This window comes from Odocoileus virginianus, unplaced genomic scaffold, assembly GCF_023699985.2.
Source record: "Odocoileus virginianus isolate 20LAN1187 ecotype Illinois unplaced genomic scaffold, Ovbor_1.2 Unplaced_Scaffold_5, whole genome shotgun sequence".
Classification (NCBI taxonomy): domain Eukaryota; kingdom Metazoa; phylum Chordata; class Mammalia; order Artiodactyla; family Cervidae; genus Odocoileus; species Odocoileus virginianus.
This window is the reverse complement of record NW_027224267.1, coordinates 20,235-42,655: the sequence shown is the minus strand read 5'-3', so window position 1 is coordinate 42,655 and position 22,421 is coordinate 20,235. Positions and strand designations below refer to the sequence as shown.

The following is a 22,421-nucleotide window of genomic DNA, read 5'->3' as shown; positions in this document are numbered from 1 at the left end:
GGGGTGCTGGTGAAACCGCTGATCTCAGTTTGGGGCTTAAACCCACATGGCCGGGAATGTAAACCTGGCCAAAACCCTGCTGCAGACTCAAACCCAAGTGGCTGGGATTTGAACTCGGCCAAAACGCGTAGTCTGCCAACTGAGATCACAGACCTGGTGTCAGAACCTGATGAAGCTCAGGTCCTCTGATGTCTCATCGCAGAAAGAATTCAGTGAGAGACAAAGTGATAGGTAAGAAGTGGATTTATTTAGAGAGAAACACACTCCACAGACAAGAGTGTGGACTGTCACAGAGGCCAAGTACAGCCTTGCAATGTGGTGTGGGGTTAGCTTTTCCTGAGTTAGGAAGATTCCCTAGAGAAAGAAATGGCAACCGAATTCAGTATTCTTGCCTGGAGAATCCCATGGAAAGAGGAGCATGAGGACTACAGTCCACGGGGTCGCAAAGAGTCAGATATGACTGAGCGACTAACACTCCCACATTAATTTTTATGAGCTGGGTAATTTCACAGGCTAATGTTGTTCAGTCGCTCAGTCGTGTCCGACTCTTTGCGACCCCATGGACTGCAGCACACCAGGCCTCCCTGTCCATCACCAACTCCCAGAGCTTGCTCAAACTCATGTCCATTGAGTCAGTGATGCCATCCAATCATCTCATCCTTTGTCATCCCCTTCTCTCTCTTGATTCTAATCGGCTTACGTTGTGCCCCTGGGCTGTGTCATTCTTTCAGAGGCTGTGCCCTGCCCCCCTCCCTCCTGTTTCACTAGCCTGCTGCGGTCCTGCTTTGCCTGGCAGAGTGAAGCCACTCTTTCCTTCTCCTCCGTGACTCTGTCTCCATGTTTCTGTTTGGCGTTGGTGCACAGAGAGCCGAGATTTTGACAACAGCGTATTCCCACCCGTCCTGCAGCAGGACCACCTGGACCCAGACCTGCCTTGTGCACGGGGCAGGGTGGGGAGTCCCCTGTAGCCCCAGAACACCCACAAAAAGGACTTGGTGAAGCCTTGCTGAGCACAGGTATGAACTCTGAAAGACTGACCTCAAGGAACTCCCCTCCCTTCCCTGTAGGTCTCTTGGATTTTGCCTTCGGGCTTCCTGGCAAACTCTTACTCGTTTTTCAAAACCCTGTTCTGGCACCACTTTCTCTCTTCCTGTTCCACTTTGGTCCTTCTTCTGGTTTTCCCTCCTGCAAACCGGGCCTCCCTTGAGCCAGCGGTTTCCTGTCTGCCCTCCATCGTGTGGCTCTGGGTTAAGAAAGCTTGCAAACGCAGCAGTCTGAAGAATCCAAGCTCTGATGACTGCTGGGTCCTGTTCTAAGCACAGTATGGCTGTTTTCAACTTTGACCCTCATGGTACTCTCGTGAGCGAGGCTGGCGGCTGCTGTTATTCCCATTCTACAGATAAGTAGCCTGAGGGACAGAGGTGAGGTCTCCCTGTGGGCAAGGGGCCAAGCTGGGCTCTGAACCCAAGCAGGCTGGCTTGGGGCTGGGTCTGACCTGTTCTCCCCGGGAAGCACAGGTCATGCGTTCTCTGCCACGGTCCTGGGCAAGGGCACACAACCTAGTGCAAACTGCTGCCTGCCTGGGTAAATGCCCCCATTGTTTCCTGGGGGCTCTGGGGAGGTCCCCTAGTGCTGACCTCGGACAAAGTGGCCACTGGCATGGGCTGGGGTCCCTGGCCACCCCCCCCTCAGGCCTCCACCAGCACTCAGCTGAGGCTCAGTCCCAAGGCCTTGGGGGCAGACCTCCACCTCACACCTGCAAGCTGGGCTGTGATGGCCACACGGAGCCCCTGCCCTGCCCTCAGGCCAGGGTGCCATCCGCGAGCCCCCTGGCACCTGTAGGGTTCTGGGGAGACCTGAACTTGGGGGAAGGGCTCACAGAGTGCAAGCTGAAAACCTCCCCAGGCACAGAGGGCCCTCCTTAGGCCTGCTGTGGACAGGGGAGTCCTGCCTGAGCTGCCCAGGGCAGGGACGCTGAGCCTGGGACTGGGGCGGGGTCTCTGGCCAGGTGCTCTCACCCTGCACCTCCAGTGTCCAGAGCTCGCCCTCTCACCCTGAGAGGGGGCCGAAGCCCAGCTGGAAGGATGGGAGGGTTCAGGATGGGGTGGGTTGGTTGGGGCTCCTTCGTCCCTGCAGTCAGAACTTGGGGCGCAGAGGCAGCAGGGTGTTCTGGGCCGGCACCTGACCCTGCCCCTCAGCTCCTGGTGGAAGCCCCTCCCTGTTGGGGTTTCCGAAACTGCCTGGGGACACAGGGACACTGCAGCCTGGCCAACTAGCACCTCCTGGGGAGGCTGACAGCTGCTACGCCCCTCGACTGGGCACCTGGCACACTCAGTAGTGTTTGCAGAGTGCATGAGGGATGGGAAGGCCCCCTCCTCCAGGAAGTCCTCCCCATGCCCCTCTTAGGTAAAGGATTTAACCAACCAGGTGGCCTGAGAGCTGACTCTCTGCCCCCAGAGCCTGGGCTAGCCCTGACTGTCCTCCAGGTGGACGGTCTCTCAACCCAACCCCCAGAGCCGAGCAGGTCTGCCTCACAGCACTCCCCAGCGAGGGGAGGCAGGCCAAGCTCAGGATTTCAACCTGGCTCAGCCAACTACAGACATAACTCGGTCATGCCACCCCCAGCCCTGTCCTCACCGACACCTGTCTGGACAGGTGACCCCACCGGACGTGGGCTGGTGCAGAGGGCACGGCTGCAGCTCCGAGGCCTTTCCCTGCCCCCCACCCTCTTGGGGCATTTGGAGAGGGTGCAGACCAGCGTGCTGGCCTGGTTGGGGTGGGGTGTGGTCATCAGGAGGTGCTGCCGCCCTAGGTGCCCGGCCTGGGCAGCCCCTGGGCAGCAGGTCCCAGTGCCTCTGCCGGGGAGGCTGTGGGCCTGGGGCAGCACTGCTGGTGTGCAGGGGCCGGTGACCACCCCTGCTGGCCCCCAGCCGACGGGTCCCGCAGAGAAATGGCTGGGCTCCAACGTCTCCGCTCAGGTTTCAGGGCCGCTGGAAAGCCCCGGGTGTGGGGCAGGGGGGGACGCTTGCTTTGGACTCAAGGACAAGACGGAGGCAGGCCCAGTTCCCGGTGGCCCGTGGGAAGGCCCTATCTGCCCTCGGCGGGGGGCGGACAGGGGCTGCGTACCTTGGCACAACTGCATGGCTTGTGGGGACCCTCAGGCTCTGCGGGCCCGGGAGGCAGAGCGCCTGGGGCCGGGCGTCCGGCGGCACCTGCGGAGAGAAGGGCGGTCAGGCCTTAGCGAGCGAGTCCTGGGCACGCAGAGGAGGCCGGCGCCCTCCAGACAGGAAGGGGCATCCCTCAGGCGCCTCCAGCACCTCCAGGGAGGGGGCAGACAGCAGGGAGCCGGGCCCATCCCGGGAGCTGGGAGTCCTGACAGCAGTCTAAGACCCCCAGCCAGGCGGAGGCGGGCAAGCACAGGGAGCGTGGTGGCGAGTCCAGGCCAGGGGCGAGCGGGGCAGGAGGGTGGACGCTGCTGGGCGCAGTGACCCGCGGGGCAGCACCGTCCTTTCCCATGTGTGTGGGAGCCCAGACCCTTAACTCTCTGTCCTCAGCGGGCACGCCCGACCCTGAGTCCAGGGCTCCACCACACGGGGTCGCCCATGCCCTAAGCACCCCAGGGCCAGGATGAGTGGAGGCCCTGCTGGCGGTTCGTCTGCTCACAGCCTGGGACAGAGGCTTGGCAACGCCTGCCCCAGAGGACATGGCTGCGATAGGGGGACGGCATCTGGGTGGCCCCCCAGGTTCCTGCTCGGAAGGTCAGTGGGGATGGGCCTTCCCGAGCGAGAGGCCAGACTGCAAGGCCCCCAGGCTCACGGGGACCCAGGGCACCTCCGTGGTTTGCCAGGAGCCTTGGTGACTCCACAAAGCCAGGCCGCCTCTGTCCCTGCGGGCCCCTGGCAGGATGCCCCATCCAGCGACGTCTGGGCAGCCCTGAGCGCGACGCGGGACCGAGAACCCCCGGGGCCCAGAGGGGCTCACAGGTTCAGGTCAGGCAGTGGGGGGTGGGCTGCCCTCTGCCAAGGGCACCTGTGCTGGGCAGCTGGGTGAGAGGGTGAGTGGGACACTGTCACTTCCTACCAGGGCGTCTGGGGCCCTCGTCTAAACACAGAGGCAGGGCATGGCCCCCCGGACTGCGGGGGTCACTGCTCCTCCTAAGGGGAGGCTGCCGGGGCCTGCAGCATGTCAGGGGAGACGGGCCTGGGAACACGAGCTGACCTCTTCCCACACGCAGAGCGGGTGCACACAACACCTGCATGGCCCGGCCACCGGAACGAGCAGCCAGACCCTCTCCGAGTAGGTTCCTGCAGCACCACGAGGGCAGCGCCCACACGTGCCGCGACCAGGGCAGAGGCCGGGCTTCCTAAGCCTGCTGGCCATCTCTCCAGGCACCCGCTGTGGTCAGACTGGGGGCCGCCCACTCCCACCAACGCCCTGGGACCAGGGACGCCTTCAGCAGACTCTGTGGAGCACCGCCCCGGGCAGCCCGTGGCCCAGGGTCTCCGCCTCCGCAGGTTGGTGGGCAAGCACCGTGGCATAGAGCGGAGTAATCCCTCACAGCCAGCGCTCCCTCAGCGCCCATGCAGCTGAGTAGAGAGGATTCCCAGAGGAGCTGGCATTTCGGGCGGGAAGGACACACCAGCCCAGATGGACAGGGCAGCCTCACCCCTTGGCCCCAGGGCATGGCGGCCAGTGGCCAACGGGGCGAAAGGGGCAGGGGCCATCACGGGCTCCGAGGTCAGGCCACGGGCCCTGCATGAGACGCCAGGACCTGTGCCCACCGCGACCACCCCTCCCGCCTGGGGCCCGGCACGAAACCGCATGGGCCCTGTGGGGACTTGCCGTCACCACCGCAGCCTCGGGCACTGGCGGGGGGTCACCCCGTCCCCCGAGTCCCACGGTGCTGGGCTCCTGCTGGTGTGGTCTGCCCCCCCAGGGGGGCGAGGTTCCCCATAAGCAAAGCAGGCCTCACACGGTAATTCACCTTTTTTTTCCTTTTAATTCATATGTACAATATTTGTAGTGGTTTAAAAAATTAAAATATACATCTCATGTCAGACCTTTGCTCTCCTCTCACAGACGGGCCTGGGCCAGGCTCCGGGACGCACCCATCACAGCCCTGCAGGCGCACAGCGGGGACCGCGGCGGTGGACAGCGTGAGCTCAAATCTGCCGAAGGACGGTCAGCTGTGGAGCATGCTCAGAGCCCAGCCCCCCAAGGCAGGTCCATGATGCCACAGTCCTCCAGGCCAGCGGCCACCTGGCTGCAGCAGGACGCCTGCAGCGACTGTCCGGGGCCAGGGGCTCCACAAGCACTCGGGGGAGGGGGCTCTTTCGGCAGCACGACTGAGTGCCACACGCACAGGCCCCCTCCGTGGTCACCCCCGCCTGAGCCCACCCCCCGGCTCCCCCGCGAGCGGAGGCCTGTGGCACCAGGCAGCGGGGGGCGGTCCCCTCCAAGTGAGGCCACCCCAAGCTCTCCGGGGGGCGTCAGCGACCTTGGAGGTGGTTCTCACACCCCCACCATCACTCCAGCGTGCAGGACCACCGCGTGTCACCCCGTTTCAGGCACAGAGCAGAGGGGGACAAAAAGGCCAAGCGAGCTCGTGTGCCAGGAAGAGACGCCCACGGCACCAAGAGGGGGCGAGTCCACTCCGCCAAACCACACAAGAGCCACCACGCTGCACGGCCCAGAGGGGCTTCCCCAGACGGTCGCAGGCAGCCCCGCTGACCCGCGCAGGGAGCTGTCTGCACTCCCGGGCTCGGCAGTGACGCCCAGCCACAAGGGGGGCTGGGTGCCCGGGGAGTCCCAGTGCCATCCTCGCCTCCCGGAAGGACGCGTGTGCTGCAGGAGGGCGAGCGGACAGTGGGGGAGGGCACCTAGAAATGCCCCCTCCCCTGCCCAGCTCAGTGGGGCCGCAACAGGACACAGAGACAGTAAGACGCATGAGTGCCTCGCCCACCAACTACCCTGGCTTCACTCAAATCTTCCCTGCGTCACCAGCAGGAAAACAAACCCTGTCCTCCCCGCCCCCTAACAATCCTCTCAACACAGTCTGGGGTGGCAAGGTGACTGCTGCCGGACACAGACTTTCCTCAGGTTGGTCCCTTCTGCAGACAGCTGATGAGGGGGCCCGTCTCCTCAGTGGGACTTTGATGAGCAACCCCACCCCACCCTCAGACGTCTCAGGCACGCAGCCGACCCCACGGGGCAGGTCTGAGAAAGGTGGGCTTCTGCAGAGACCTGCTGGCCACCCTCAGAGACCCTGACGGAGACACAGGTGCACGCCCACACACACGTACACTCCTCCACGGATGAAGTGACCTTCCCGAGCACTCGCACGCTCCCGGAGGGCATGCCAGCGCGTCTCTGGATGGCGCCAATAGCCAGAGCTGGCTGCAGCCCCTCGCTGCGCACCGACGGTCACGTGGGAACCAGGGTGGGCCCCTGCTCAGCTGGGCCCAGCGCTCTGACTCCGGAGGGGACAGGTCCCGGCTTCACGCTCACAGTGTTCTCCCTAACAAGGGCAAACACCTAAGCGCGGACAACACCGGCCTGCGACATGTCTCCCTTGGAGCTGCTGAAGGGACCCTGGGGCGAGGGCCGCGGTTCTAGAGCTTTCCCATGTTCAGTCACTCCGGCAGGCGTGTGGCTGCAAAGGCCAGGGTGAGCACAAACAAGAGGCAGGAGGGTGGGGAGGTCATAGCCCTGCCCTCAAGGCCCCGGCTCCAACTTCTGACCCGTGTCCACCGCTCACACTGCCAGGCCCTCTGCGGGGTGCCCGGGCGCCTAGGGCAGCTCTGAGGGGCTCCCTGCGCACTCTGACCCTGGCTGGCCCCCAACACGTGGGCGGGAGTGGGGGGCCTGCAGGGGGTGTGTGCAGTGGGCAGTATGTCAGCCAGACACGTGAGGGGGCGCCCAAGCCTCCTGCCCCTACAGACCCTGGACGATGGGGGCAGGTCATCCCCACTTGCCGAGGAGACACCCAACCTGATGCGCCTGAGCTCCTGACCAAGCTGGGTGGCGTGCCGCTGACCAGAGGCCCTGCTGTCCTGGGGCCCTGCAGAGCCGCCCGGAAGGGCTCTGCCAGCCCCCCATCATGCGCACCCCACTGACAGGCCTCGTGGGAGCAGGATGACCAGGCTGCTCTGGGTCCAGAAACGAGCTGGGCCAGGGCCAGGGCCTGGGGTGGGAGTGGCGGCTGTGCCCGGCGCCCCGTGCCCGGCGCCCCCTGCCCAGCACTGGCCCTGCGGGCACAGACCTGCACTCTCCTGAGCTGGAAGGAGGCCCCGCCGATGGACAGAGACAGGCGAGGCGGTGCTGGGGCCTTCCTCGACCAGTCGCCGGGACACCGAGCTCTGCTCCTGACACATCAAGCTGCTGCGCCCTCAGGGCTGCCGGCCAGCGAGCGGCTGGGCCCACGACGCAGGAGGGGCACGGGCCTGGACGCCGACACCTGCCAGGCCCGGGCAGGCCGGAGCCCAGGCCAGGGCAGGCGCGGGGGGCCGGCCTGGCTGGCTAACTGCCCGCAAGCTGCCTGTCACCACCAGAGAGCTGCCCCTGCTTGGAGCTGACTGCCCACAGCCAGGACAGCCAGGCCGGCACCTTCCCCGCCCTCAGCAGGACCAGGGCTCCTGACCGGATGCCGGCGCTGCCCTGAATGCCAAACGGGAGCTCATAACAGAGGGCAGCATGGCGGGAGCTTGGCGTTAGGGGAAGGGGCTGCCAGACAGCGAGCCCCGCGGCGGGGGGGGACACAAACCCCGTCCACCCACTTGGAGGCCGTGACATGCAGCGCTGACCTGGTGATGCACAGACTGTACACGGGTGTAGAAAGTTACCTTAAAATTAATCTCTTTACTGATAGAATTAAACTTTAAATCCTGAGAAGACAGCGACGGGGAGGACAGCGGAAGCTGTCACGCTCCCAGCCCCCCCGCCTGGCCAGACCCGGCATGCGTGCCCTGCAGGAGCCCAAGACACCCCAGGACCCTGTGCCTCAGAGCCTGTGGCGTCCCCTCCCGCCTGCGGGACAACGGAGGGCTGATGGCTCGCCGGCAAGAGCAGAGGAATCCTGCCCCCCAGGCGGGAGCAGCTGGGACCTGGTGACAGCCGAGGGCGGGACGGGAGGAGCACGTCAACACCCGGGCAGCTGGCTTCCACACCAGCTCCGGTGCGAGGCCCACCACAGCAGCTCCTGCCCCGAGAGGACTCAGGCTCAACCCCAAACGTTACTGCGTGTGCCCTGCGTGCAGCCTCGCCACCATGCGGCGGGAAGCCCGTGCCGCCTGCTGCCTGGCACAGGCCAGGTCCTGCGGTCCAGAGACCACCTCGTCGCCAGCCGCGTGGGCACTCAGCACGCGGCGGCCTTGTGGACGCTCCGCAGACACGCCAACAGGCGGTGGTATGGGTTTCCGGGTGCAGCAACCACCTCGAACACGGACTGGAAGGCCCTGCGGTCAAGCTCCTCCTCTATCTGGTGTCGGTAGAAGTCCGCGGCCACCAGGCAGAAGAGGCTCACGTCCACCTGCTCCAGCTTGCCCATCCGGCTCACGACGTGTGGGAGGCTGGCCGGTCAGTCAAGGGCACAAGGCGGCAAGCTCGGGGAGACCTGCTCCTGTCCTCCCAGGGGTTCCTGCCTCCCCTGGGGCTCTGGCCCTGACACAGGCCTGCGGACAGCGGGGGGCACCGGGAGGCTCCCCTAAGCTATAGGAGCAGCTGCCTCCCACCTGGGTCCAGCCTCTCCAGCCAGAGGCTCCGCCTGGGAAGCAGGAGCACCCTCCCTGCGGGGCCACCCCTCGCGTCACGCTTACCTGGCCTGGCTCCCACACACCCAGCGCAGAACCATGCCGCCTGCCCGGGCCACTCTCAGCGCCTGGACGGCTGTCTGCTCCGAGGCCCTGCGGTCTGTCTGGGGAAGGCTGACGGGAGGGGCCGTCCCCTTTTGGCAGCCAGCATCTCGGGGGTGGGAACTGGATCTTCACTAACTTCAGCGTTTACCCAGGAGGGTGAGACACAGCACGTGACAAGGGCTAATGAGAAGCAGCATGAGCGACCCGCCCAGCTGCACGGACCGCAGGCAGACGTGGGGGGTCCTCTGAGGGCCTCCCCGCTCCACGGCCCCTCCTGGAGCCCTGCTCAGCGCAGGGAACACACGGGCTCCTGTTTGCTGGTCCGTGACTCACTCTCGGGGCTTAGAAGAAATGTCACCCAGACACCTGGGCTTCCTACAGAACTCAGGCTTCCAAAACACTGACGCAAACATCAAGCAGGATGCTGACGGGACGGCGGGGCTGCCCCGGGGCCCAGGACCAGGCAAGGATACATCGCTGAGACCCACGGGCTGGTGGACGCGCTGACGAAGAAGCAGGAGAGACTCCACATGGCCATGGCAACCGGGCTCCGCTGTGTGAAGTTGGACAGGGACAGCATGACCCAGTCGCGCACCATGGACGACTGCCCCGCGCTGTGCAGCGTCTGGAACACCTGCGAGGAGGCCGCGGGCCCGAGGAGGCCCCGTCAGCGCTGGCAGGGGAGGAGCTGAGGGCCTGGCGCCTGCCCTGGGCGCCCCGCCCCGGCCCCTCACCTGGTACACGACAGTGGCCATGAACTGCGGGTACGGCTGCTGGCTGGATAGGAACTCGCCGATGACCTTGTTCATGACGTCCTGGGGTGGGAAGAAGTCGTCGAGGAACTGGGGGAGGACACGCGCCACCACGCGGGCTTCGCAGGGGAACCCCTTCCGGATCCTGTGGTGGTGCAGGGGGGAGCCCGCTTCAGAGCCCGTCCCGCCCGCGCTCCCCAGCCCGGGGGGCTCCCGACCCAGCCGGCGTCCTGAAGTAACAGCACGGACGGCTGGGGCGGTGACATCACTGCACAGTCTCTCGTGACAGACCCACGTCCTCGTGAGGCCCTCAGGTGCGTGCACGCTCCTGGAACCTGTCAGCAGCCCTGCCCCAGCACTCCTGGCCGCCTGCCCTCAGCACACCCGCGGCTGGGCCCGTGCACAGGGTCCTCCCAGAGCCAAGAGGCAGCCAGCGGGCTACTAGGCCTACTGGCCATCAGCACACCTCCGCCACCAGCCCTCCACGTCCGTGTGTTCCGGGTGCAAGCCCCATCTGCAGGAAACTGAGTGCACGCAGGCCTCGGGGGTATGGAGGCGGGCCCCCTGCAGCAGCACACGAGGGGCCTGCACGTCAGCAGACTCTGGAGCCCGTGGGGGTGGGCTCCCCAGAACCAATCAAAAAGCAGTGTGTGACTGAAAAGCACCGGAAGGGACCTGGAAACCACCTGGGTGAGCCTGCTCCACCTGCCTGCAGACGCCAGCCGCGACCCCCAGACGCGAGACCCACACAGGAGAGTCAGCGTCGTCAACCCAGAGTCCCCCACACACGAGCGTGCAGTCAGGCTGAATGTCGGCCCTGCCTCGGTGCAGGCACTCATCTCACAGGAAGACGAGCGTGAGCCCCACGGGAGCATGGCGCCCTGCCTGCCTCCACGGGCTTGGTGGGGTGAGCGCGGGACTGCGGACGCTCACTGAAGTAGGCGACGTGGGCACAGCCTGTACGCCCAGCTCTCCAGAGTGCCTCACCCGGCCAGAGTGGACCTGGAGAACGTTCTGCGGAGTGTGCTCTCGTGATCACCCGGGTGGCCGCCTGCTGACCAAGCTGACCAGAGCTGAGGGGCGCAGAGCAGAGCCAGCTTCCCCGAGACCACAGACACAGGCTGAGGCCCGGGGCAGAGCCGGACGAGGCGCCCACCCCGTCCTGGACACACACCAGGGCACAGACATGGAGGCGGGCCTTCATCCCAGGCTCTCAAGGATGCTGCCTGCTGGCAAGGATGTCCAAGGGCCACAAGAGCAGCCTCCCCCCGAGCCGCTGCTGGCGCGGCCCCCAGGCCCTTCTCTACATGGTGACAGCTCGGACGGCCACTTCCGTCCCCGAGCAGGCTCCAGGCCGTCTCCTCACAGGCCCCCGACACTGCCACAGTGCCCCTCGCCACGAGGACCTGGGTCAGCGCTCAGGACAGCCCTGGGGCCCCCCCTGTGTCCAAACCCGGGCGCTGGGTGCTGGGACTGCACGCAGCGTGGAGCCAGGGCAGGGGCAGGAAGCAGGCTACTGGCTGCGGGCAGGCGGGCTCGCGCTCACCTGTCAAAGAGGACGGACACGCGCTCCATCGCCACAATCACGGACTCGCTGTCAGGGGCAGCGGGGCTGGGCTCGGACGTTCGGCCCGGACTGACTTTCTCCTTTCCTGGAACAGTGCCGTTTCGTGCCGCTAGTTTGTAAAACTGGACGGTTCTGGGAAGGGGTCCTGGCGCTCACACAGGAGTTTACTGAACTCCTGCTGATGGTCTGACACTAGAAGGACGGGGCCCAGCCGAGACCCGCAGGGCACAGGGGTCAGTCTGAGAGCTGCTGCGTGGCCCACAGAACTGGAGGCGCCTCCAGAAGCCCTGCGCCTGGAGCTCAGCAGTGCATGCGTGCCAGGCCGGGGCGCCCTGCTCACCTGTGTACATGCAGGTGAGCATGAGGCCCAGGGCCGCCATGGCGCGGTGCGGGCTGTGCACGTTCACCCGGTCCACGCTCAGCTTGACCAGGGACTCCGCGTCCAGGCGGGACAGCTGCTCGGACAGCAGGAGGCGCTCCAGGCCCCTCAGGACGCAGTGGTAGACGACGGACGGGGTGGCCTCCTCACTTCCGGACAGCATCACCCCACACAGCTGTGCATGGGGAAGGCTTCTGGTCAAAGGGCCGCTCTGGGCCTCCGGGCGCCCCGCCTCCTCCCAGGTGGGAGCCTCGGCCGGCCCAGCGCCCGGTCGCAGAGCACAGCCCAAGCCAGGCCGGCTCACCTGTATGATGGAGGCTGAGAACTCGGGTCCCACATCCAGCGGGTAGTTCTCGATCAGGTAGAAGGCTGTGGCACACATCACCAGCACGTGCTGCTGGCTGTGCACGTTCACGCAGCTGAAACCGAGACGTCAGCCAGGATCAGTGACACGGCCGCCGTGCTGTCTGCCGGCCCCGCGCACTGTCCTCCAGTCCCTGTAAGGAGGGCGACCACGTGGGCCCCTGCCTGCGCCTCAGCCGGGGTCTGCTGCACGCGCGGAGACTGTGCACTTCTCACAGGCACCCCCACCCCCCGCCCCGCCGGACAAACCCGGGCGGGAGGCGGGAGACCGAGGCGGGGCCGGCCGCGCCCACTCACTGGGCTCTGCCCTGGAGCTGGGAGAGGAGGTAGTCGCTGACGACGGGGACGAGCTGCTTGGCGGTGTCGTCCAGGAGGTCGCACTCCAGCACGTACAGGACGCCGTGCAGGGCGCCCAGCGCGCTGGGCAGGTGGCTGCTCCTCAGTGCGCTCTCCAGCAGCCGGCTCACCGGTTCCGCCACGGCCTTGTCCTGCGCACAGGCACACGGCGGGCTAGGCTGGCCCCACACACCCCAGGGGCGCCCAGGGAGGCTGGCCTCACACCGCGGGGCGCCTGCGTGCGGGTCTGGGGTGTCGTGGGGGCTCCCTGCCCTGTCTGTGCTCACACCCTTCTCCTGGGCTGAGTTTGGTGTGTGTGTGCACGGGGGTCCTGGGGGCCGGCCCCGGGAAGAACCCAGCTCTGAGTCTGTGAGGGACTTCCCTGGGGACAAACCACCCTGCCCAGGGACAAGCAAGCACTGCTGGCCGAGGGCCTTGTCTCACTCTGCAAAAGCCTCAGAGGCTGTCTGGCCCTGCGACTACCCCCCGCCCAGCCCCGGGGGGACTCTGCCCTGTGGTCCAGACAACGCTGACACTGCAGAGGACTCCCCTCCTCCCACCCACACCCAAGGCCACCAACCACCAGCAGGGCCCGCGGGGACAGCTTTCACAACCTGGGGAAGTCTGGAGAAAAGCGGGCTTGAGAACTCCAGGGCTGGGCCGCATGGGAACAGCCACAGAGGACAGGGTCCCATCCCGAGGGGCCTGCATCCCTGTCCTGAGGGAACCAGCGCTGTCCTCCACACCAGCGGGGTTCACCCCAGGCCGGCCTGTCTAAGCCTCTTCTTGAAAGCATTACTCATTCCATTTACAGACAACACAGCTTTAGCCTCGGGGATCCAGGCCTGAGCACAATTACCATGCGAATAAGCCCAGCAGCGAAACTTCCCACAGAGACAAAAGGGCCCCTCAGCCCGGAGTCTGGCGCCTCCACCTCCCGCGCCACACCCAGAGGGCCACAGGCAACGGCGGGAGGACTTGGCCTCAACCCCCACAGGCACAGCCCAGCCCCTGGAGGAGGCACCCTGCCACCTCAGGAACCAGGGCCTCGGGAGCCCCACCGGAGGCTCGGCCGGCACCCCACGCTCCGCAGCACTGTGGGGCACCCTCCGCTCACCATCCCGAGGACGGCGGCCGCCTTGCAGGTGGCGGGCACCAGGTACTGGAGAAGGATCTCGTCTTCCTGGGGGTGCACCTTCCGCAGCTCCGTCAGCGTCAGGTACATCATCTCAAACTGGTTGCGCTCCGTGAACAAGTCCGAGACTACGAGGAGCTGGACGCGGACACGTGGACGGGAGGGGGCAGGTCACTCCGGGTCCCAAACCCTGGAGCCGAACCTGCACTGGAGCCTGGGCCCAGGAGGGAAGGGTGCCCGCCGTCTCCCTGGGGCCCCACACGCTGCGGCCACTGCCAGCCCAGCTCCCAAAGCCGCGAAGGAGGAACGGGTGACTGGCTCAGAAATCGGTGCTTTGGCCATGACTCCTTCCATCTCCCCACAGTGCCCAGTTTCTCACACTACATCTGAAGATAGGCTCTGACCAGACGGAAGACCCCGATCACTGGGAGTGTTGGAGGCGGGGGCTGGCTGGTCTTCAGGGGCCCCTGGCAGCTGAACAACTCAGCCAGCAGGACTTCAGGCCACCCGCGGAGGCACCCACGCTTCTTGGGGTCATGAGGTCAAATACGTTTTTGTAACAGTGCTGACCCGACCTGCCTCTCTCTCCTGGGCCCTCCCACTGGCACGGTGGCGTTTTCCAGAAGTTACTGGAAGTTAACTGACTGAACACACAGGAAGTATGAGAGAACCCAGAGACTGCTGATGAGCCCGACTTTAGATGCAAAGTAACTAAAAACTTTGTATTATCATTGCTATTTTTAAACAATTATTTTTTTTGTCATGCCACGTGGTTTGTGGGATCAAATCTGGGCCCACAGCAGTAGAAGTGCTGCGTCCTACCCACTGGACCACCAAGAATTTCTAGTAACTTGCGTTTTTTAAGATCTTTAGTATTCCTTGTAGTTTGCTGACTTTTTTGATAAAAGTCAATTTGCAACTTACATTACAAATTAGAAATGAGGTTCTTAAAAATATCAACTTGACCAAATACGAAACAATCTAGAAACCTTTAAAGGAATACTGAAAAAAACAGGCTTCAAAAAATAGTCATTACCGAAAGAAGACACCTTTAGGTAAAAAGAACAGAAGCAGCTGACATGACGGACGTGGTCACTGGGCATCCCTCCTCCTGGGCGGTAACCCGGGTGATCAGCCGGCAACGAGTAAGTGACTTTGAAAACCCGTCAGTGTGACTTCAACACTGCGAGGACTGGCGGGTGTTGCCCACAGGAGTCTACACTCCCCGCGTCCCCTCCGGTCTCCCGGACGCGGAGGACTCTGCTGGGCAACCCCTGGACAACCACCGCCCGAATAGGTGCTTGGCTGCTGGACAGGGGACACGTGCTGGCTCCACGACGCAGCTGCTGGGCTGGGGCGTGTCTGCCCGGACTGCACCGTGCAAATGGCTCCTCCCTTGGCCTAAAACGCACTACAACCTCCCCCACGTCACTGCACGGCCCCGGGCGGGTGATATGAGCCCGCAGGAGCGCCGGGCACTGCAGGGGCGGGGAGAGCACTCACCGAGCGCACCACCTCGCTGATCAGGATGACGGGGGTCCTCCTGGCGGAACTCGACGGCAGGATCCAGCGACTGTACAACTCAAGCAAAAACTGCGAACAGGAGTGGATGTCGACTCCAGCCCGGTGTTTCCTGCAATTTCCCCCAAAAGAGATGAGAGGTTCATTTCAAGAGGCCCCCAAACAAGGGACTCATCGGAGCTCCCGTTCGCTTGGACAGAAGGCAGAGGGAACCTGGAGCTGATGGGAGACGTGGGCGGGGACGGCGGCGCCGGGGCCTCAGCCCCCTCCTCCTCCTCCTCGTCCCACTCCTCCTCTCGCAGCGGCGTGATGCTGTTCCCCAGCCACACCGAGTGGATGGACACCTGCAGGGGACACGCGCAGGCCGGGGCTCAGGCGCCGGGCCACAGGCCCCGCCTGGGGGTCCCCGAGGTGAGCACTGCCCCCCGTCCCCGGGCAGGGCTGGTCAGACCCCCAGGGGTTCAGGGCTGAAGACCCCAATGAGGCCCACAGGAGCAGCTGAGGAGGGGCAAGAAGAGCGCCTCTAAGAAAGGGGACAGTGAAAGAGAAGAAAGGGAATCGGGCTGCTGAGGACGTCAGGGTGAGGTCCCGGCACCAAATGGAACCAGGAGGTGGGCTCTCGACTCAAAACTGGTCCTCTCACCAGAAAACACTTGTGGGCCCGTGTTTCTGAATTATTTAACAAAGCCCCCTACACACACAGAGGACAGCCAGCTTGTTACGGAGAGGGCGGGATGGGGAGGAACCAGCTCCACTGGCCACCCGCTGGGCACTGACCTGGCCAAGCTTGTAGCTCATGTCCCCCAGCTCACGCTCAGGGTTGAGCTGCAGCAGGAGCTTGTCATGGCTGATGAGAGCACCTGCGGGGCAAGGATGCGTGAGTGTCCCCCCACAGCCCTGAGCGTCCCCCCGTAGTGGGGAGTCCTGCCCCCACACAGCCCTGAGCGTCCCCCCGCACAGTGGGGAGTCCTGCCCCACACAGCCCTGAGCGTCCCCCCGCAGTAGGGATTCCTGCCCCACACAGCCCTGAGCGTCCCCGCAGTGGGGAGTCCTGGCCCCCCACAGCCCTGAGCGTCCCCGCGGTGGGGAGTCCTGTCTCCACAGAGCATATGAAGCTGGCAGGGCCGGCAGGCTGATGCGGAATTATCACTTGTTCTCCATAACAAACCAGACTGAATGGGAACGGGCTGAGCTCAAAAGTTGGAGCATCAGTGGCCGCTGACAAGGCGCCCACCCAGCTGGCAGCCCTGACGACTCTCTGGAGGGTGGGCCCTCCCGAGCCCCCACCCTGGCGCTGGGACAGTCCAGCAGTGCTCACGGGTGCAGGGTGCAGGCTGACACCCCCGCACGACCCAACCTCCCCATGAGCCCCCTGGAACCTGTGGTGGCCGGGGCCAGAGACGGGACGGGGTCCCACGCCTGGTACAGGTGGTGAGTGGCAGCGTTCTCTCTCCTGGAAACCATCGCCTGGATCTCTTGCTCGACAATCCCTCTGATGACACTCAGCTTCCTCCCAAACCTAAGTTCAGAGCAAAGGTTACTGCGACCGGGTTCCTCCAGAATCTTCAGAGTGAACCCCTAGGCTCCCAACTTCGCCTCCAGCAAACACGGCACAGCCAAGGCCCCCGGGTCCCACCCAAGTGCACCCTTAGCTCTGCCAGAGCCGGCCCCAGACCCTGGAGGCCAGGTCATCAGCCTCAGCCAGCAAACCACCCTGGGAGCAAAGCAAAGGGTGCCCTGGCGCCTCCCTGCTCCCACGCGGCCGTGCCCGGAGACGCGGTTCTCAGGCCCACCTGGTGTCAAGGGCTTTCAGGGGCTTGTTCCGGGGCTGCTGCTCCAGGCAGCTCACGGCCGGGTTGCCGGCCACAGGCACGGTCATCGCACTCAGCACCAGGGAGGTGATGGCCTGCACGGCTAGGACGTGGATCTGCGTCCTCTCCGTGTCCTCCTGGAAGGAGGAGAGCTCCAGGTCACCACGGCGCGCGCCGGCAGCACGCTACCTCCCCTGTGGTTGCCCAGCCAGGCGGCCTTGCGGGCATGGGCCCCGAGCGGGACAGACAGACGTTGCCTTCCCGGCCGGGGTCCCAGTGCATCTGCCTAAATTCACCAGAATCCACATGCATTTGTGATTTGAGATAAATCTGATGGGCAAATGGCTTGCTTTTCAAAGCCAGGTTTCCTCCAAGCACAAACCTCCAAATAGGAATTACTTTTTAAGAAACTGTCCTCAATTTCCTTACCAATTTGAGGAGCCCTGCATACGACAAGCTGCTGGCTCCACTCTGGCAAAAGTCACCCCTGGTGACGTCTGACATATATTCTCTCTGAACTGCCATTTCTGCTGCTTCATACCACACTTTCTACCTAAAGAACGTGTATCTGAGGACTTTTAACATTTCAGGCTTTCAGAATATGTCTTCTATTAACATTAAAGTACTATAATACGCATTAACACTCCAAGCCCGATAAAGTTTTTGCAAAACAAGTCAAGAGAAATGAACACTGGCAATCATGTGTGGCCTTTAAGACGTGTCTTTTCTTTTTGATGAAATGTTGCTACACACTATACCTGAATACTGAGAAACAGACACAAGAAATATTTAAGGAAGGACACAATCCCATGACCTGGAGGCAGCACGCTGTGGTAAACACCTCCTGGTCATGAATCTAGAGCACCCAGACCTTGGAACACCAGTCAGGACCTGCTGCCCCAGCCCCCACGCACGGGGTGCTGCCGAACAAGCCCTCGAGTGGCCTTACTTCCGGGGGGCTCTCCTCCTGCTCCATCACGAGTGGCTGAGTCACCAGAACGCCGAGGAGGGTGGCCCACGTCTCCTCAAACTGGGTGCGGCTGGTCCACCCTGAAACGCGAGTGTTGCTTTAGGCAGAGGGTCCCCACTGCTCCGCCTTCTCTGTGAGACGGGGCAGTGGGCACTCCGGCTCTCGCTGGCCAGATGCCCACACAGCCACTGCCCAGAGCCTCAGGACGGTGCTGTGATGCAGCCTCACTGCCGGCCGAGCCCAGTGGTGAGGACCAACGCGGCTGAGTTCAGCCCAGGCGGCCTGACGCGAAGCGCCCTCTGGGCCCTGTGTGGATGTCCGAACGGGCGACGCTCGGATGGGGTCAGAGTGCCCTCTGCCCGGCTCAGCAGAGGCTGGGACATCCTTACTTAAGAGTCAAACCCCCAGACTGTGCGGGTGTGTCCAGCCTCAACCGTGGAACCACACCTGAGCGGATGGACAGGCTGGCATGTGAACTCTACCCCAGGGCAGAGGCATAAAAGCTCAGAGCAATGGCTGCCCTGAGCCCCTCAGGAAGGACGGTAGGTGGAGACAGGGTGTAATCTGCAGGGAAGTCCAGGCCATGAGGAGGGCGTCCCGGAGGGGCCGCTCTCAAGATGCTGCTGGGTGAGCGGGTATCCCGGGGGCCATGACCCTAGAGGGGAGGGGGCCGTGCCACTTGAATCAGGGCTGCAAGGGACAAGAGCTGGGTGCCGAGGACAGAAAACCAAAGCCTCAAACGTCAGGAGCTCGCTGGTAACCTGCATGTGGACAGACAGACCAGCTGACTCAGGTCTGGATCAGACACACAGACAAGCTGAGACGGGAGGTCCAGATAGATGTGCTGACTCAGGCGGGAGAAAAAGAGAAGGGACAAAGGACAATGGTCAGCAGCCATCAGGAGAAGCTGCAGGCCATGTCCAGTCCTGCACAGTGACTGACAATTCAGATAGGACAGCACCTGAGACACAGAGGAGCGGGTGTCCGGCCGGGCTGCGGGGGGGCAGGGGGCCGCCGGGGAAGAGGCCACAGAAGTTCCGAAGGCAGCGGCCTGAGACTGCTGCTCAGAACTCACTGTGGACAGGGTGAGGGGTCACCGCTCGCTTCAGGGAGGGGAGGAGGCAGCGAGGACGCCGGCCCAGCGTCACAGCAGCACAGACCCCGTGGAGGCCAAGAGGTGGGGTGCTGGGCGGAGGGGCCCGACGTGCGGCTGGGGCCAGGGTGGAGTCGCCCTGCCAGGCGCAGCCTCGCAGGCTCTGCTGAAGACAGCCCTCATGCACCAGGGCTACCCCCAGCCACGACACGGGGACGAGAGGGTGAACGGCCGCTATGCTGCGTGGCGTCCTGAGGGAAGCCTGGGACCCTGCTGCTGACAGAGATGCTGTGCGGCAGGGGCCCCTTTCCGTTCCTAAGGCTGCAGCAACTGTGTCAACAGCCACGATCCCCACGTCATGGACGGCAGAACCGCAGTCCTGGGGGTCAACGTGGCCTGCCTCGCAGCCCAACGCTGTCCCCTTGGGGTCTGCTGAGTGCCCCGCCTCAGTGAGCACACTGCTCCGTCTGGCAGACTGGAACTGGGGCGGCAGCGGTCACAGGCGGCTCCCACAGACAACCACTGCTCCCTCCAGCTGAGGCGCTGAGACACGGCTGAACCCGCTCAGCACCACCCATCACGAGGGCACCACCTGACCTGATGCGAACGCGTGGGAAGAAACGCTCTCACACACACACGTGCACACAGACTTGTCATTGTGACAGGTTTGTATATATCACAGAACACATGCACGCGACTGTGTCCTGCCTCAACTCCTCCCTGGAATAAAAGAAGGCAGACCCCACTGCCGCCCCGGCTCCCGGCCTACCCAGTGTGTTGATGCGGTAGATGAACTCTTTGAAGACCTCCTTCTCCTGGAGGAACTCCACGGGGATCTCAGGGAACACTGTGCCAAAATCCCCTCCGGGTTTAGGTGACCATCCGAGTTTCCACACCTGAAAGGGAGCGAGAGAAAATGTGAAGGCAGGGTGGCCAGACGGGGAGGGCACCCGGAAGCGCGCCCTCCCTCCCTGAGGCTCCCTGGCTGCAGACACGGTGGAGGCGGGGAGCTCTCCGCTCGCAGCACCGGGGGGGCCAGCGCTGCTCCAGCAGCAGAAGCCCAGCTCCCAGCCGGACCCTGGAGGATGCAAGCCTCTGGCCAGGGCTTGCGCTGGACTCATAAGGCCAGCCACCTGGCCCAGCAGCTCCAGCGCCCTGGCCTCTGGCAGACGCTCTCGAGGCCCCTCACGTGCCCCCCAGACCCTCCTGCACGTCCAGACACAGGCCGAGGAGCCACGTGGGGTGGAGCGCTCACGCAAGGAGCCTCATCTGCGGGGCATGGTCTGTGCAGGCCAGACATCGGGGCCTCTGGACCATGACTTTCTGTATCTGCTCCCCACGCCTGCCCAGAGGCGAGCCGGCTCTACACCTGTAGTGACGGCCAGAAGGCAGCGCCAGCTCCCCAGCTCTTCTCTGGGGCGCCGGGGGCCAGCACTGCCCGCAACTCCCAGTTCCACGGTGACGTCGGGACAGCAGCTACTGGGCTTCTCCTCAGAAGGGGCCCCTGCGTGGGACTCCTTCCCCTCCCACAGCAAGATCCTCCTCAGGCCAAGGGCCACCGTCTCCTCCGAGCAACCACTGCAGAAGCTCGCGCGCACAGAGGCTGTGCCCCACCAGCTGGCACGCGCCCTCCCCAGGCAGCAGCAAGCGCCTGCCGCAGGTCCCGGCCCACCGTCCTCCAGCTGGCTGCAGCCCGCGGCCCCTCTCTCTCTTCAGGGGTGCAAGGGCAGTGAAGCAGCCCGCATGCTGCTCGCCCAGGCCCTGCCAGCTATCTGGAGCCAGGTCCCTTTAACAAGGTTCACTGGACCCTGGTTCCAGTTCTGAAGCCAGCTTTGGACGAGCAGCTGAGCTGCGACTGTGCCAAACCCCCAGGCCACCCTGGGGTGCCTGCTGACAGGGAGGCACGTGAGGGGGTGTAGTCTCTGCTCTCCCACAAAACAGACGGGTCTGATGACCTTACAATCGCGTCTGTGGGAGAAATCACCTTATTTTGTCATGTAATCACTCACCCTGTCTCAGAGTATTTCTACTAACGGACGAGCCACATCGCGCCCGAGGAATCCAAACGGGCGTCTTGACTGCACACAGGGGCGCACCGGCCCCCGTCAGCGGACACCAGAGCGGTCACAACCTGGCTTCCTGCTCAGGGATCCCCGAGTCAGGGGCCTGACTCACCAGGGGCGGGACGCGTGTGTAGCTGTTGACGAGGGGCAAGCGGGCCAAGCTGATGATGATGTTCCTGAGCACCGGGGTGAGGAACGCAGGTGTGTGGCTGTTCCTCTTGTGGCCCAAGGCCAACACGGACGGCAGGCACTCCACCATCTCAGCCACCATCCCACAGGCTGCAGCGATGTACTGAGGGTCTGAACAGACACCCCCGTGAGAGAGGATCCTTCTGTCAAAACACACCCCAAACCGCCGCCTGCCCCCAACCTGCTCGGCCCACAGAGTGGGAGGCACAGACCACCACCAGCCACACATGCCAGAGCCGTGACTGCTCATGGGCGCCTCACGTGGATGCATTCACTTCACCCTCCTGCAGCCCAATCAGCTGAGCAGGACAGCCTGCCGGGTGCGGGGTCATGGAGAGCCAGACGGCAGGGCACGCCTGCAGCGGGGCGCAGAAGGCACTGCCCCCAGCTCCAGGATGAGCAGGACACTCAAGCGTCCACAGCAAGCAGGTAGGAGGCCTCTTCCGGGAATGAATCTCAAGCCCCCAAAGGCTCGAGGTAAGGGAGACGACCCTGAGACTTACTCTGTGTGTCTGAATCCACGTCGTCCTCCCTGGCAGCCTTGGGGGTGCTCATCCTTCTTTCTGGACTAAGAAGCTGGTCCCCAGGCTGCACCACAACTAAAATCACAACAGAACAGACAGAAGAATTCCAAAGTATGTCAACCGTTCCTTTCTAATTCAGATTTTCACATTCATGCAGCCTTATGAACGTTTCCCAAGTGAATCAACTTGGGACAATTTTAGACCCACTAGACTTAGGTATCAATCTCTAGGTTAATCCGAAATGCACCAGGATCTGAACTTCTACACTTGGATTCCTCAGTCCTTCTGCTCTCTGCCACCTCTGACCCTGAGGGCTTTTATCAGACAGCTCATGAACCATTACTGTTAACAGCATGCCTGGAGCCCCCAAGAAGCCTGGCTTTGATGAATCACTCCCTGGATATTCATTTTCATGTTACTACAAATGCACAGATGAAAACAATTTAAACAATGAATCTTCAAAACACCACTCTGTAATATTTAATTTAAAACTACAAAACATCAAGACACCCTCTCACATGTAAACTATAACATCCAATTTTAAAAACATTTTGGCGAATGACCCTCATTAAGGACACTGTCCCTTGAAAAGACACTTTTATTTCAAAAACTAATGCAGTAGAGAAACAAGCATTTTGACTATAACACAAAACAAGTAATTTTTTTAATGTAATCTTATTAGTCTTATGATGATTTAGGACTAAAAGAATGAAACAGTCAACTAGGACCAGAAATCAAAGGGCCGTAAATTAGACGCATTTTTTTTTTAATGTAAGCTGAAATTCCAAATCTACACAAAAGCAAATCCAAGTTAAATTCTAGTGCAGACTCCAGGAGACTGGAGATGAAGGCAAGGCCCAGAATTC

At 63.0% G+C, this 22,421-nt stretch overlaps 1 protein-coding gene across 1 annotated transcript in view; it reads right to left on the bottom strand.

Annotated features, from left to right (window-relative positions):
- Nucleotides 1-7,837: 7,837 nt before the first annotated feature.
- The window catches only part of LOC110152652 (huntingtin-like), a gene marked incomplete at its 5' end in the record, with an annotated part of 31,410 nt that continues 16,826 nt past the window's right edge, over nt 7,838-22,421 (bottom strand). Inside the window, 17 exons of the mRNA XM_070462540.1 lie at nt 7,838-8,567; nt 9,326-9,486; nt 9,587-9,749; nt 11,151-11,256; nt 11,512-11,725; nt 11,855-11,969; nt 12,211-12,401; nt 13,367-13,522; nt 14,888-15,017; nt 15,119-15,249; nt 15,683-15,765; nt 16,285-16,424; nt 16,699-16,853; nt 17,666-17,766; nt 19,549-19,675; nt 20,955-21,142; nt 21,535-21,630. Of these exons, the coding sequence (XP_070318641.1) occupies nt 8,354-8,567; nt 9,326-9,486; nt 9,587-9,749; nt 11,151-11,256; nt 11,512-11,725; nt 11,855-11,969; nt 12,211-12,401; nt 13,367-13,522; nt 14,888-15,017; nt 15,119-15,249; nt 15,683-15,765; nt 16,285-16,424; nt 16,699-16,853; nt 17,666-17,766; nt 19,549-19,675; nt 20,955-21,142; nt 21,535-21,630 (2,471 nt within the window). The remainder of the gene's footprint in view (nt 8,568-9,325; nt 9,487-9,586; nt 9,750-11,150; nt 11,257-11,511; nt 11,726-11,854; nt 11,970-12,210; nt 12,402-13,366; nt 13,523-14,887; nt 15,018-15,118; nt 15,250-15,682; nt 15,766-16,284; nt 16,425-16,698; nt 16,854-17,665; nt 17,767-19,548; nt 19,676-20,954; nt 21,143-21,534; nt 21,631-22,421) is intronic.